Below are 16369 nucleotides of genomic sequence, written 5' to 3'. Positions count from 1 at the left end.
ATGCCATGACCAAACATTTCCTTTGAAAGAATTTTGGGATCCACCACATCCATTTTCAAGCCACTGTATGTAGACTTCAAAAAAGTTCAGAATTGGTGAATCCTAGTGGTAGTATCAGAGAGGACTGTGTCAGACAATCCACATGTTGTGGAAATCCAAGATGGATGAATCCTAGTCCAAATGTAATGCTGTAATACAAGATATATACAAGATATACAAGATGATATTTAGTACATTTATGCTCTCGAGAGGAAGAACCTGTTTCACTGTGGCAATTAGTTTTCCTCTAGCGTCTAACGTATTACTGTGCGCGCAACGTCTTTGCATCATAGTGAAACTCAAGCCATCATGTCATGACCTGTGAGCTGAGCTGTTGTCCACAGGGGGGCATCGTTTCATTGGTTCATCGTCATTGACTCCCATAGGGCTGACTGTCCAATGCATCATCATGCAGCAGACAGATTACTGCAGCACACAACTTTTGTCCTCTGACAGACGCACACTATGATCATATCTATGCACACAAAGAGAAACACACACAGCCCCTTCTCTTCCTGTCCCCCACCTCAAGCTGCACAGGTGTGCAGACTGGATAGTGGCGTTATCCGTAACACCTGTCTGCTGTCCGGCTCCAGTAACAGAGGAGCTGGCACACATCCAGCTAGCTCACACATGCGCACACACTCACACACACGCGTGCACAAAGGAAACTATAGGTGTAGGGAGACAGACACTCGTTAACATTCTCGTTCACAGCAGCTCAGAATGTAACTATGAACACACTCACACAGACACACACACACACAGACACACACACACACACACACACACACACACACACACACACACACACACACACACACACAGACACACACATCCCATTTGTCCTGTGTGTTGTCTGAGCAAACAGAGGCTGTGGAGGAAGGACAGGGCCAATTACAGCCTTTTATCCTGAGAGCACACATCATTAAGGAGAGCTCACAGGGCTGATGGCACACGCACAGACACACACACACCGTCATCAAACATTTCCCCTGTCCCTCTCCCTTTTCACACTCTTAAACACTCTTCTTGGCCACCGATGTGCTTCCACACTCTTTTTTTTCACTTCATCAGAAATAAACTGTCCCAAATTGGAAGCTAGACCGTCAGCTGAAACTTGCACTCACAGTGAAAAATAGTATTACTCCAAAATTCCTGATTCACATGCCCTTTTGTGGCCAATGCAAACTGATTTATTCACCTTGAAAACACCCGTTTTAGTTAAACAATCTGTGGCTGTTAGTTTCACAGTTTTGCATTAATTTTCCAAAGTTGAAACAACAGACTGCTGCCAACCTGCCTTGACAAAGTGTTTTCATCGCTGTTCAGCCTCTGATCCTCGCAAGCCAGCATGACAACCTGTTCTGTTGTCATTATGTTGCTTTCATTGCCCAGCCCCAGTATGACTGCTGAACTAAATCGTCACACCACCAACCAGCAGTAACCAGTGCGTCCTGCTGGCTGCTGGTTTGCTGACTGAGAAACATGAACAGGACAACTGCAGCAGGAAACAAAAACTACCAGACAAAACCTGAGAAACAGATCTTGAGGTCTCAGAAGCAGCCCAGAGTGTGTGTTTGTGGGTGATAGGGCTGGGTATTGTTAAGAACCTCACGATTCGATTCGATTTCGATTTCGATTCTTTAGGTCGCAATTCGATTCAATATCGATTTGATCCAATATTGACTTAAATGCTTCGATATCAATTCAGTAATAAGTAGTAATAAATAATTCATTACCTGTTGACAATTTTTTAATTAAAAAAAGTCATCTTAAATTATAAATCTTTCCTCTAGGAAGTTCTAGTTCGAATTGAAATGTAAACAAAGGTACTCCATGTGTTTAGTTATAAAATAGTGCAACCATAGTTAAGCTGAGAAAGTTGTTTCTGGGACTGCATGGTACGTTTTTGTCTGACATAAACATAGACATGACCGCCGTCCCTCCGCACTCCGGCTAGACGCGAAGGGGTAAACGTTGATACTGACCCCCCCTCTCTCCCCGGAGGAGAGTGCTACTCACGGGCGCACGGTGCACTGGCCAGGGTGAGACCGGCTGCGCTGGGAGTTAACTGTCTCCAAAAGAGCGGTGCGTCAGACATCGGCTACCCGCTTCCGCAGCTACGACGGTGTTTCCGCAGCGCATCATCCTCCGACCCTCCAGCGAGGTCGCGGGCGAGACGCTTCCAGCTGCTGGAGGCGGGGACCGAGTGGTCCGGCGAGGGACAGCAGGTGGTCGCTTGCCCGAATCGATTCAGAGGATTTTATGAATCGATATTGAATTGGGAAAAAATATATTGCAATGCATTGATGAATCGATATTTTTACCCACCCCCAGTGGGTGATCAGCACCCTGCCTGCTAACATCTGTAACTGCTGGATCCCCACTTTTAGTGCACACACACAATCTCTGGCATCTGTGTAGGAACAAACAGCTTTATGTTGTCATTTATGGCCTGCTGTCTGTGTGTGTGTGTGTGTATTTCACTGGGAGGCACATGTGTATGCTCTTTCATGGAAATATGGCATTGATTAACTCCACATGGTTTAATGAAGCAGTTTCAGTGTGCTACATCTTATATCAATCCCCTTGTGTGTGTGTGTGTGTGAGGGGGGGGATACTTAATGAGAATCTGAACTCCATCCAGACCTCTGTGCACCACATCTCTCCTGCTCACTCAGGGCTTTCGATGAAAAATGTCAGCAATGCTGAGGTTTTGGATATGAGACTGCAAAATCTTCATGTTTCAGGTTGACAAGGTCATCCTACTTTGTCTTATTGATAATGTCTTAAAATCCTCTAAAGATAAAAGTAGGCTGACCTTGTGAAATCACCTGCACTGCAAAATAATTCACTCGATTGTCAAAGGCAGGCAAAGAACAAAGAATCAAAACAGTGCCAAAATCTCAACATCTTTTTCGCAACATACCAGAAATGATTAGTGCTTATGTTGGCATTTATATCAATTACAAATCCTCTTACTGATTGTTGGTTCCAGTAACTCAAAAGTATATATACCATCTTCTTTCTTTTTAGATTTTGGTCACCATAAATGGTCAAAAAATGGCAATGTATCTTGTAGTGTTTCCTCTTAAATTTTTCAACAGTGTGTAGAATAATCTCCAGTAGGCATTAAAAGTAGTTGCAGCTTCCTCGAACCTTTATTGCTAAAACAGGTAACTGCAAAGTCCCGATGTGTAAAAGCATGTCTTCATTACAGGTGGGGTCATTGTTGGACTGATCCACCTTACCCACCCCTAGCCAGAGTAAACAGATAACACCTGGGAGTTTACCGTGGCTGATGACGGCCTTGCGGTTGCGTCCATCCAGGTCGGCTCTCTCGATGACATGGTGCTTGGCATCCACCCAGTACATTCTGCGACCGGCGTAATCGATGGTGAGGCCGTTGGGCCAGAACAGGTGTGTGTCTGCGATGACCCGCCTGTTGGAGCCGTCCATGTTGGCATACTCGATGCGAGGTGTGTTGCCCCAATCTGTCCAGTAGATCTTACTGAGGAGGAAAGTGGGACATTCATGGTTAGTTCACTCATTTACACGTGCTGGAGTGAAGCAGTTTGAGCAGAATGAGCTGAATCTCATGGCGTCCGCTAATGTCTAGAGGTAAACAGATTGTTGTCAGGATTCAAGTCACACCATATGTCTGATATAACAAAATGCCTCTTCTGTCCTCGACATTCATGTCCTCTATCATCACTCATCTGTTGTGACCGGCCTCAGAGGAAAGAGCTTCTTTTTTTTAAATATTTTTCAATTATCCCATGCAAATGAGCTACCTAATAAGCTGAATGAGTTTTGCAGCTTAAAATTTCTCTGGGGCATCATCCGAAACTCTCTTCTGCCACTGCAACATATGAAACCGGGGATGAAAACAAACTTAGCTACTGCCCCTTTCATGGAATACTGGTTCCACACAGATGCTCGCCCGTGGGCACTGCTTTGCTGCCAAACTTTAATCCCTGCTCTTCTGCTACACTACAACTGGGACACATCCAGAGGGGATATGTATATACGAGTGTGTGTGAATTTGAAACCATCTGCAGTGAATTATACAGTTTGTGTGTGCGCATGTGTGTGTATGCATTTGGACTCGTACCCCTCTATGGGGTGCAGTGCAATGGCTCGGGGCTTCTCCATGTTCTGCCACAGCAGCACCTTGCGATGTGTCCCATCCAGGTTTGCCACCTCGATACGAGATGTCCCAGAGTCCGTCCAGTACAATTTGTCATGGATCCAGTCTATGGCCAGTCCACCTAAAGAAGAGGAAAATCAGTTTAAATTTGTCTGAGGAGGAACCCCTTATGTTTTTTGTTCTTTTCTTAGTGCTCTTATTTTTTTAAATGTTCACTTATCCCACTAATGAAGCACAGCTGAGAGTGAGAAAAGAAGACAGAGAGACTTTTTTTCTTTATCTAGTCCTTGCATTGCAAACATGACGAGAGCTTGATGGGAACATTGGTACCAATCTACCACGATGACTACAGAACACTGAGGCCTGATCACAGCAACTATCTGGCAACCTATCCTAAATGTAGATCTGCTGAACTGAAATACTTTGAGAAACTGTTGTTTATCAAGAACTCTCGTAAAAAAAAAAAAGAAATAAAAAGGTTTTTTTTAATTTCTCTTCCTTTACACACAACAAATAGAGCACATTCGCTAGATAGTTTTAGGGGGGGTGGCTAGAAACAACTCCAGAGATACATGAGATTTATATCGATTCACTTGTTACTTTTAGAAGGCGAGCAACTAAATGTATTTCCCACAATGAACTGTTACGGTTTCATTGAATTGAAAATGACTGAAAATGAGAGAAAGAGGAAGCAAATAAAAAAAAAGACTGAGTTTGAGCAGTATTGATGTCATACTGCTGAACTCAAATTAGCAAGGTGATGGATGAAGTCAGTGAGAGCAGAGTATAGTTGAACAGAAAGCAGCAGAGTTGAATAAATTGGATAAAAGATAAATGAGCCTGTTGCCCTGAATTTGAACCAACGTCCTATTGGCTGCTGCTGCACCCACCTGGGCTCTCCAGACCGGTGGACACAACCTCCTCTACATTGGAGCCGTTGAGGTTGGCCTTCATGATACGGTCCAGCGTCACATCCGACCAGAAGACTAACTCTAGGCTGTGGTGGAAGTCCAGAGCGATGGCATTTTCCAGGTTGTTGAGCAGCAGGGTGTATTCGGAGCGATGCGGTAAAACCTGACGGATGTCGATACGGTTGGCAAACAGCAGCACTGGCTCTGGACCTGAAGGAGGATGAAAGACGGACACAGGAAGGAGATGATGTGAATTTAAGAGGAAAGGAAAACAATGACAGACCAAATGTAATGAGTTGAAAATTGGACAGTAACAAAAGCAGTAAGAGACAAAAAAGTTTGAGTTTGGACCGACGGTCACTTTAATAACAGGGAGCATTAATCTCACTGGAGGTGAAGGTCTGGTTCCTGGCAGCTGCCTGACAGACAGTCCTGACCTGAGTTTAACTCTGGTCTGCAGCAGATTGATGGGCTGCTTTACCAGGCCTGCAGTCTACCTTCGCTGTGTATCTAAATCTAGTCCAGACCCTCCCAATGAGCCAACCTCATTCCGAGTCCAAGACGACCCCGGGGCAGAGGAACGGATACAGTTACTGCTGAAGCAAATATAAACACTAGGCAACCGTATTTTTATTGGAGGTCAAACCTCGGCAACTCTCTGTGGTTCCGAGTCAAGGTTGAAATACAGTACAGTGGTTTTTACCCAGAGCTTTGCAGCTGCGCTTGTCAGGTCGGAGCTCGTAGCCCTGAACGCACCAGCACTGGAACCCCCCCTCCGTGTTGGTACAGCCCTGGCTGCAGTAGCCTTCTTCAGCACACTCGTCCACATCTGGAATGGACCACGAAGACAGAGAACAAGAGGGGAGGGACAGAGAGAAGTTGGCGTCAAACTCCTGCAGGGTTAAAAATCAATTCAAGACAAAGTGCACAGAGGTGGCTGGAAGATACAAAAAAGAAACAGCCACATTCAATTTCTTGATACATCCTTTAAATTTCAAATGCATTTCTTGACCTCGCAAATAGATCCTTAGAATCTGAAAACAAGTATCGATTAGATTTGATTGTCTCTCTGTGACACATGGCAGAAATCCCAGATTCCAGTGCAAACCAAACCCTAATCAATAATTTCTCAGCCCAAAGCTAAACTTTCAATGAAGTTTCATGGAAATGTGTTCATACTTTTTGGAAACATTTTGCTGAAAAAGAAGACAAACAGGTGTGAAGACATAAACTCTGTGAGGCGCAGCATTGAAAATCAATGCCTGGCCATATTTAGGATTTTAAAGATAGTGTCTAAAATAGGGGTTAGATTTTTTTTCCTATTAATATTTTATTATTTTAACTTGTTTTTGCAATATTTTGCTAACAAAACTGTTCAGTAGGGTAATTTGCTTACTTCTGACTTGATTTTCTTCATCAGTTATGATTTCTATGTTATCTTGGCCTGCTCAATTTTGGCAACAAAGGTTCAGTAACTTAATAATATGACTCCTTATCTTCACATGTTACTAATGTTACCCAACTCCCCAAGACCCACTCACAAAATCTTGACCACTTAATTTCCCAAGTGGCAGGAATGAGTAGCATAGCAACAGATGGAGAATCACTTTATAGTAATCTCATATCTAAGAAGTCAGTGAAGCTATTGCATGTTCAACACAAGGAAGCAGCTGAACAATCGTCAAACTTTATACAGGTCATGAATATCAACACCCTCAGCCTGCTCACTCACTTTTAATGCAGACACTGATACCAAGAAGTGATTTGTACAGACTCACACACACAGACATGCAACACACACACACACACACACACACACACACACACACACACACACACACACACACACACACACACACACACACACACACACACACACACACACACACACACACACACACAGTAGTACCCTGGCAGGCTTTGCCGTCGTCCATCAGTCTGTATCCAGTGTGACAGGTGCACTGGACCAGTCCTCTGACCATCTGACACTTCTGGGAGCAGCCTCCGTTATTCTGGTTGCAGTTGCCCTCGCTGGAGCGCGGACCTGCACACCACACAGAAACATTACAGGAACACAAACACAGCATGCTGATTCAGTATAAATACAGCCACACATCTGACTCATCTGGGGTTTAGCCCTGAAATATTTTAGCAGGGGGGGCTGTCCGGTCCAGGCAGAGGAGAAACCTCAACAAACACATTCCAGGCTGTCATCAAAATTAGTTTGAATGTTCACGATCCACACTGGGTGGTTCTAAATGATCATGGTGACAGCCTGAACTTTCATCTAGTGCCACCATCTCCCCATGACAAACATTTATATGCCTACCAACAGATACATTGTGATGTGTTTTTTTTTCCCATCCAAGCCAAAAATTCTACTTTTACACAAACATATTCAAATGTAAAGGCCAAAGTGTATGAAATCTATAGCACAAAGTTATGAGTCACTTCTATTTTGGAAAGCATGAGTGTTCCTTTTTAATGCACAGAATTATTACCATTGTTCCAAATCCCTGGGACATTGTATTAAAGTTTTGCTGAGAGCATTAATGGTGCCCAGTTGAAAAAAAACCTTTTACACTGTAATAAATCCGTCAAACATACGAAAACTCCCTGGTAAGAAAAAGATTTTTGTAACAATGCAGTAATAACACTCATTACATTTGACAGTGTACAAAGATAATTATAGACTAAACCTTCCTTCAGATGCTTTGTTCCTTCTGCTATTGTCTAGTTGTCAAGCTTGAGATTAAACTAAAATGGAATGCTCAAATGACGCTCTTATGTTTAATTTTCAGGTCAGTCATCATGACATTGTCATGGCAGTCTGTCCCTTTAGAGTAAGTGCTACTTCAAATTCTGTGCATGTTTCAAGAAAAGAATAGGCTCTACTTTTCAGCCCTCACACTGCAATACAGGCGATGATGTATTATCAACTCACGGCAGTCATGGTGTGGGTGTTCGTCAGTCCCGTCTCCGCAGTCGTTGACCTCGTTACACACCTTCCTCTGACCGATACAGCGGCCATTCCCACATTGGAACTGATCAGGAGCACATGGAGGACTCTCTGTGGGGTGACATGGTGATAAATCCCATGAGACAACAAGCTCTGTCAACTTAAATATCTCCGGTTGGAGTAGTCCTTTTTAGACAGTTTGGCACTTGAAATACACAGCACTTCTTCGACATGTTCTGCATTTAATTCAAAGGATTAGCTAAAACATTCTTCTCTGGTTACCAAAAAAACATTTTCCTTATGTTACAATTGTAATATAATGCAATATTGATTCTGTGTAGTACTGTATGTATAGTCATAGATTTATCCATATCAAAGCCCCTGACTCTACCCCTTAGAGGACCATTCAGACAACAGTTGGAACTGGTCCAAAATAGAGTCTGAATCGACTGTCTCCACACTCTCCCCCTCTTACTTCAGGTCCACACACACATAGTGTGAATAGCTACTTTGTCTGCCACTCTGCACTTCACTTTCAAACTGTTATTACTCATACATGACACACCGATGTTAATGAAAGCCATTGGATTTTTGATTTTCCATTAACTCTCTTCTACCACCTAAGTCCATCATTACGTGTAACTCCTGATGAACAGCTTATCTCAAACTCTTGGAGACTCTTCTTGACTAAAATGTCAAGGTCGAACTAGACTGAAATGGTCAAATGATGCAAAAGACATTCTGATTTGATGCAAATGTGCAGCCATAAAAACGACACCATGAATTGGAATATTTCATTACCAATGATTGAAGTGCTGTAACAAGTCAGTAGAGAACGAAATCTCAGAAATAAATAGTTAAGGTTGTTGTATGGATTGAATACAAATGTATTAACTTTTGAGTTGGAATGTTAAGGGAAAAGAGGTGCTCCTGGAACTCCTTTACAATATGGCGCGGGGTATAGGTGGATTGTGTACAAAATAAAGTAAAAACTTTCCATCTTCCACTTCTCTCTGTTGCCTGCACTGTTCCATCAATCTCAATATAGAAGCCAGTATCAGTGGTTTGTCCAGAGGTTACTTTTCCCACCAGCGAAGGAACTGCCTTACAGATCAGTCTATTGTTTGAAAGCAACTGTGTTTCTCAGCAGAAAAGTGAGTTAGTCAGTAGAGGAGGGCTGTTCTGAGCAGTTGTCATGACTACAATTGAAGCTCATATTATATTTAGCCCCCGAAAACAAGACAACAAACTTCGGTCTTACCAGTTTTCTCACAGCCCTCTTCATCGCTGTGGTCGGAGCAGTCGTCCTCACCATCACATCTCCATGACAACCGGACGCAGCGTCCGGTTCCACAGCGGAACTGTTCGGCCGTGCACATGGACGTGGCTGCAGGACACACACACACACACACACACACACACACACACACACACACACACACACACACACACACACACACACACACACACACACACACACACACACACACACACACACACACACAGAAATGTATATTATTATTATAATATTATTCCGAGTCTTCTTTTTACATCACTAGAAAAAAGTCAGAAAAAAATTGACACCGACATGAACAACTGCATAAATAAAGATAAAATAATGTTGAGATACATAACCCCATACAGAGAACTATAAAAAAGGTCTGTTTTGAAAAAAGCAGCTACTCACTGCAGTTCTTCTCGTCTGATTGGTCGTCACAGTCGTATTCGCCGTCACACCTCCAGCCGGCGTTGATGCACATCCCGCTGCTGCACATGAATTCAACTGATCTGCACGGCTGGTGGGAAGCTGCGCACACACACACACACACCCACGCACACAAACAAACAAAACATGTCAACCACAGCAGTCTTCTCTGTTTTTCCATTATATTATGTAATTTGAATATGTTTTCAGACTGTAGGTCCAACAAGTTGTGATGGGTATTTATCACTGTTCCGTAACTTTTGTAGAAATAAATAATACATAACTAATTAGTCGGACAAATAGTAGAGAGAAGTAAAATTGAAGACGATTAGTTACTAGTTGCAGCCCTGCTGATAGTTAACTGCATTCTTACAAACTGTAACAGGTAATATACAGCAGTGGAAGTGGGTTAGGAGTGGACATGACATCATTTTAGGAGATGGGAAGCTAAACACTTCGCAAAGTTAAGAGTTTCTGGATTAAATATGAATAAGGATTGGGACAGTGGTCTTCATGGGCCCTCTCAGTTCCAGAAGAATACCAGTCATATTCTCTTTCCCTATAAACATGAATTGCTTCTGTTTAGTTTGGCTGCCTTATGATCCTCTCTAACCACAGATCATAGCTGTCTCACCTTTAATTCTCCCACCACATCTCTACATGTGATGAGATCAAAGTGAAGCTCAAACTGGCAGCAGATGAGGACGGAGGTGGACGAGAAGATTAAAGCTGAATCAAACATAAGCATCTTAAATCCCGAGTGTGTGTGTGTGTGTGTGTGTATTTCTCTGACATGTTCCCCCATGACAGCACTAGTCGGTTGCCATCAAAGCGACAGTGGGCGTGAGATAAGGCAGGGACAAAATGACAAGCAAGGGAATGCAGGGGAAGAAAGGCAAAAAAAAGAGGAGATGTTGTGGAGCTTCAAGCATCCCCATGCAGGCTTATCAGCTGGGCGAGGGATGAGAGAGATGATCAAAACAGCAGGTGGCTCTCCCACAGAGAGGGAGAGAGAGGGAGAGAGAGAGAGACGAACACACTGACGCCCACACACATTCAAATGAGTCATCCACCCTTTATCTCTCTCCTTGTCTCTCTCTCTCTCTCTCTCTGTCTCAACCGCCCCCACCAACTATACTCTTTCATCTGCTCAGCTATGCAGCCAAAAGCAGTATCAGTGTTTGCAAGTGGTAACTAGGCATGGAAGTGTGAGTGTTTTATTTGTGTGTGTGTGTATGCGTGCACTCACATTAGTCAGTGACAAAGACAGACAGAAAGAAGTGTGTGTGTGTGTGTGTGTGTTTAAGAGAGAGAGAGAGAGAGAGAGAGAGAGAGAGAGAGAGAGAGAGAGAGAGAGAGAGAGAGAGAGAGAGAGAGAGAGAGAGAGAGAGAGAGAGAGAGAGAGAGAGAGAGAGGCTTCTTCTCTAACAAAGCACCCTTCATGCGTCTGGAGAGTCGATGCCAAGGAATGCCGTCTGAGGATGGGCTGTCTTATGCCTCTGAGGAATGTCTCCTCTGTGTGTACGTGTGTGTATATATGTGTGCGTGCGTGCGTGTGTGTGTGTGTGTGCCTGCCCAAACTGTGTGTTTCAGAAAGCGAAGGTGTCTTCGGACTATTTCAAACTTCACTTCATGAAAAGGAATTCATTATAATTTTGAATACTTGTAAAACTGAACCCGCTTGTGCTGGTTAAAAACAACGTGGAACAGAAATAGATCTGCGATTTAAAAGTAGAGGACAGCAGGAAATGAATAGTGAGGGGACATTAGGCCCAGCTGGTTTCAGCACTTCAGACAGGATGTAGATTGATCTTTTAACCTTGGTGGTTTGTGATCCAAAAGTGAAACATGTAGAGCAAAAACTTTGGATCTGATGTGTGCTGCAATGTCTCCACTGCAGTTATTTTCAGTATTTCTAAGATGTACGGTATCTGCTGTGTCTTTTTCTACTTTTTTTTTTTTCAATAAAGCTTTGATGCAAGCTCAACTTTCCTCCCCAAAAAATGTTTAACACCTCTGAAGCGAGGCAGCAATTAAAAAACCTGGAGGTGGGAGGAGAAGAAAGAGAAAGAGAGCAGATCAGTCGACTAACATGACCAAACGATGTTAGAAAACCTTGAAGCTGTGCCTATCCCACTGCAGATAAACACATCAAAGGAGAAAACCACTGTGCATGAGAGAGAGAGAGAGAGAGAGAGAGAGAGAGAGAGAGAGAGAGAGAGAGAGAGAGAGAGAGAGAGAGAGAGAGAGAGAGAGAGAGAGAGAGTGTGTGTGTGTGTGTGTGTGTGAGTGAGTGAGCGAGAGAGTGAGTGAGTGAGTGAGTGAGTGAGAGAGATGTGGTGGGCGCTTATAGACAATGAGTGAATGAAAACAAAAACGTGAGAAATCAGAGATGGGAGAATGAGGAGGGAGACGCTGAGAGATTTGTCAGCAGCAGGCAGCGTCTCTGGAGTGAGGAGCGCGGAACATGATAGTCTGTGTTAATCAGGACCATGGATTCACTGCATGTGTGTGTGTGCGTCAGAGCGTGTGTGTGTGAATTACAGTGACAGAAAAGATCTAACAGAGAGAGTGCTTTCCAGTTCTGACAGATGCTTTGGAGCGGCAGCCTGCACTACAGCAGCTGTTCCTGAGCTCAACCTGACGTCAGCTGACAGTTAAAACATGAAATGTTATGATGAAACAACCGGCCGTTTAACACCACAGTTGTTTGTGAGCTTTTCTTGCAGACTAATCTATTAATTGCTTTACTTATGTTTTTTGTTTTTTTAAATAGGATTTTAATATGTAAGCTTGTCTTGCCTCAATAATTTATTGGGCTGAAAAATGATTAGGCTAATATATGGGGACATTTATAATTTATATTATCGGCAATTGAAGGTGAAGAAGAGGAAGAGGAAGAGGAAGAAGAAGAAGAAAAAGATCCATACTGTGCATCTGTATCAGTGTCAATGTATTCATTCAGCGTGTCAGTTGGTGCAACCACTGAAAAACACTAATGCCAAATCTTCCTGTTCAGATGAGCCTGTGCTGACCCTTTTAACTCCAGCTGAACTTGTGCAGGAAGCTGTAGGCATGACATGTGCAGCAGTGCCACTGGGGTTATACAGACAGAGGGAGAGCAGAATGAAAGAGAAGAAGAAAGGATGGAGAGAGGAAAGATATCTGCCAGAGGGAGAAAATCTAACGGCATAACAGAGGACTGATCTCCCGGAGGAGCTTCATCTTGTGTATTTATCTGTGAATGTGTGTGTAAACAGATAACAGCAGCTCACTTTGAGTGCTACAGCAGCAGGACAGGCTGGATCAGTCACACCACTGTAACAATGTGCTTTGTTTTTGTTATTTGATTTCTACAAAGTTTTTGTTTTAGCTCTTCAAAGTAAAGCCATTTTTTGTGAAGCGATTTCATTAAGATGGAGCTTTCATTAAAGATTAAGTTTGACCGAAATTAAGGTTTTTGCCAAGTACAAGTGAAAGGGGAAACTAGAGCAGGAAGATAACAGTGGATTAATGACAAGGGGGGAGGGTTCTCCTTTGAGGTTCAGGGTTAACAACACCCAGAGTCAACAGTGAGTTGCTGTAATGGTAAAAGTGTGCTTGTGTGTGATTGATGGGGAGCTTACAGCAGTCCGACTCGTCTGACCAGTCCCCACAGTCGTCGTCTCCGTCACAGTGGTAGATGTCCAGGATACAGCGGCCGTATGCACACTGGAACTCCTCCACACTGCAGGTGGCTGCCATCACATCTGAGGCTGCACAGACACACACAGAGACACAGACGTGTTAAACAGATGCTGATACTGAAAAGAAAAAAAAAAAAAAAGGTGCAGCAGTTAGCTGTCTGAGGCTCTTTGAAGTTTCGACTCTTTTATGCCGAGCCTGTCAGAAACTATGCATGAAATGAAGATGAAGCTCAGCTCAGTGAATGTGTTTACACGCTCTACAGTAACCTGCAAGACCTTAGCAACGAGATTTCTCCCCTTCTTGTGGGTATAGTTTTAATCATGACGCTGCAGCCTGAAGAGTTTTTTTGATATGACTGATGTCAGCAGAATGAGAGAAGAGATGTGATTGATTGCATTTATTTAGAATTGTGTAACATTTACTTCAGAAACCTAATGATACCCATAGTAGTGCTACTACCCTGGGTGCAAGCTGGTGCAGTGCAAACCAGCATAATTTTGATACTAGATAATAACAACTCGGATTAGAGACAAAAGGACTAAACAAAGTGTTTTGCATGTTGCTTCATCAAATTTGCTTTTTTTGCTTTATCAGGTGTATAGGCAATAGTAACAAAAACTCCAATGTACATTCCCATTTCTATGAGATAATTAAACAACAAGCAAACATGAAGTTTGCTTTTTGTTCATCTTATTTGGTTGCACTGGAAATTGTTTATCTTTTTAGTCAGCTGTTATTTTTTAATTGAAATTCAGTCTGTTAAAACCCTGTTCATACCCAGTTAAAAAAAAAAAAAAGTCAGCAATGTTGCCCAGGATTCTCTTACCTATTAAGATGGGTCTCTCATTTACATGACTCTTATAAGCCATCAATAACCATTTAAACACACTGATTCATGGGGCTGGCAGGCTTCTCGTCATTAACGGCTTTTGGTGGAATTATTTTAGCTTCCCAATTATGAAATTACATTTTTATGTCGACACTCTGCTGAAAATGTCTCCCTAGAGAAAGACACACCATTCCACACCAGTGCTTTTTCTTTCTTTCCAAAAGGAAGTGTGGTGATGTCTCAATTGTGTTGTGAGAAAACTGGATTGCGGGTAAAGCCCCAAAACAAAGGGAAAACAATGCACAAACTACCATGTGTGTAGTTGCTTAACTTGACAAGCATGTTTCTTATTGTCTTTCTTTAACTAACTAACACACACACACGCACGCACAGGGTTAACTTACGACAGTTTTCCTCATCTGATCCGTCCTTGCAGTCCGTGTCTCCGTCACAGTACCAGTGCTCAGCAATGCAACTGCCATCAGTGCAGCGGAACTCCTTGTCCGAACATTTGCGCATGTCTGATGTGGAAACATTTTTAAACAAATTCACAGCTTATTTTTATGAGACACTGTGATTGAGTATGTGTGTGCATTTTGGTCATTATGTGTATGTACCCACCGCACTGTTCATCACTGTTGTCGCCACAATCGTTGTCTCCATCACAGTGCCAGAGGCTGCGAATACAGTAGCCATTCTGGCAGTGAAACTCATCCTCCTCGCACTCCCTGGGAGCTGCAGAGAGAAAGAAGAAGAACAAAGTTTTCAGAGACAAATAATGAGCATACAACAAATGCAAAGAGCAGTTACTGTACAAGAATTAGATAAGAAGCAGCCATCCCTGAGCTCTGCTGACATATTAACACAGCTGCACTGACACCAGGGAAACCATGACCTTTTATGTCAGGCTCAGAGCAAAGAGCTGAGGAGAACAAACACAGATTTTTTCTCTCCGTAAACAAGCTGAACTCTCCTGAGGCTGCAGGTCTGGAGCTCAAAGACTCACAGACTGAATATCCTGTGGTTCGATCTCTCAACACAAAAGACGTCTGATCGACAGCTACTGAAACACAGTTAGGAGGAAGGCTGAATAAAGTCAAACTGAGTGTGTGTATGTGTGTGTGGCTTCCTTCAAGGTCACTAATCATAGGGAAAACATTTGTTGTAATAATACCTTTATTTTCACAGCACTTTTCCAAGACGTGTAACAAATGCTTCACAAAAACATATGCAACCAAACCACTGTAACGGGTGGCTATAAAAACTTGGTGATTCACTCCTCAGGTTGTACAGCTTGAAGATATGTGGGTTACAATTGATGCCAATGGGGACAAGCTTTGATGTTGGCAAATTATGAAAAACATCCATAGAAATATCTCAGACTTCAACTTAAGCACAATTCCTCTTCTAATTCATCATCTGAATTAGGCCTGGGCGATAAACCGAAAATTTACCGATACCGAAATTTATGTCGATAACCGACGTCATTTTGCCCATGTCGGTATATTCGGTGTCATAGGCGTAACATCCACTAGGGACAGGGGGACATGTCCCCCCCACTTTTATTTAATCCAGCGGAACGCAGTAGCTCTCAAGCGTCTGACACTCAAACATTAGGTCCACTTGATTAATCTATCCAGCGTATGTGCTTATTTTACATTAATTTGATGTCAAACTCCGCCCGCTGATGCAACACCAGCTATGCCAGGTTAGTAATCACGTGAACCCACTCTCGCTGTGAGACGCAGACAGTTTGTGTAATGATGCTGCGTTCAAAGGCTGCAACAGGCCACTGTCTTCGGCCGGGCTGGTCCATTGATCAAACATTTGTGTTTTGTTTTTTATTCACTCAAAATAATGACTGTATTTCCAACTAGAAAACGCACATCTCTCTCCTCCCTCCATTGTTGTTTGCATTTGTGTCTCTGCGTGGTCTGACACGTGAGTGTCCTCATGCTGAAAAACGTGACTTCTCGCGTATGTGATGTCACTCCCCGAGACGCAAGAAGAAAGCAAAAATCTATATTTTTACTAAGGAAAATGACAAAACTAATATAACGCACAGTGATTTGAATAAGTAACTTTA

The 16369-nt window shown here is 43.0% G+C and overlaps 1 protein-coding gene across 3 annotated transcripts in view; it reads right to left on the bottom strand.

Moving 5' to 3' along the window:
- lrp4 (low density lipoprotein receptor-related protein 4) overlaps window positions 1-16369 on the bottom strand; it is a 131491-nt gene that overhangs the window by 24498 nt on the left and 90624 nt on the right. For all 3 annotated transcript variants that reach the window (XM_030414467.1, XM_030414468.1, XM_030414466.1), the window contains 11 exons: window positions 14905-15018; window positions 14688-14804; window positions 13394-13522; window positions 9750-9869; window positions 9324-9449; window positions 8048-8173; window positions 7013-7147; window positions 5807-5932; window positions 5083-5313; window positions 4157-4313; window positions 3336-3553 (listed from right to left, as the gene is read on the bottom strand). In XM_030414467.1, the coding sequence (XP_030270327.1) occupies window positions 3336-3553; window positions 4157-4313; window positions 5083-5313; window positions 5807-5932; window positions 7013-7147; window positions 8048-8173; window positions 9324-9449; window positions 9750-9869; window positions 13394-13522; window positions 14688-14804; window positions 14905-15018 (1599 nt within the window). The remainder of the gene's footprint in view (window positions 1-3335; window positions 3554-4156; window positions 4314-5082; window positions 5314-5806; window positions 5933-7012; window positions 7148-8047; window positions 8174-9323; window positions 9450-9749; window positions 9870-13393; window positions 13523-14687; window positions 14805-14904; window positions 15019-16369) is intronic.

This window comes from Sparus aurata, chromosome 4 (genome assembly GCF_900880675.1).
Source record: "Sparus aurata chromosome 4, fSpaAur1.1, whole genome shotgun sequence".
NCBI classification, from domain to species: Eukaryota; Metazoa; Chordata; class Actinopteri; order Spariformes; family Sparidae; genus Sparus; species Sparus aurata.
The sequence above is the reverse complement of the archived record's forward strand: the minus strand, read 5'-3'. Positions and strand labels throughout refer to the sequence as shown.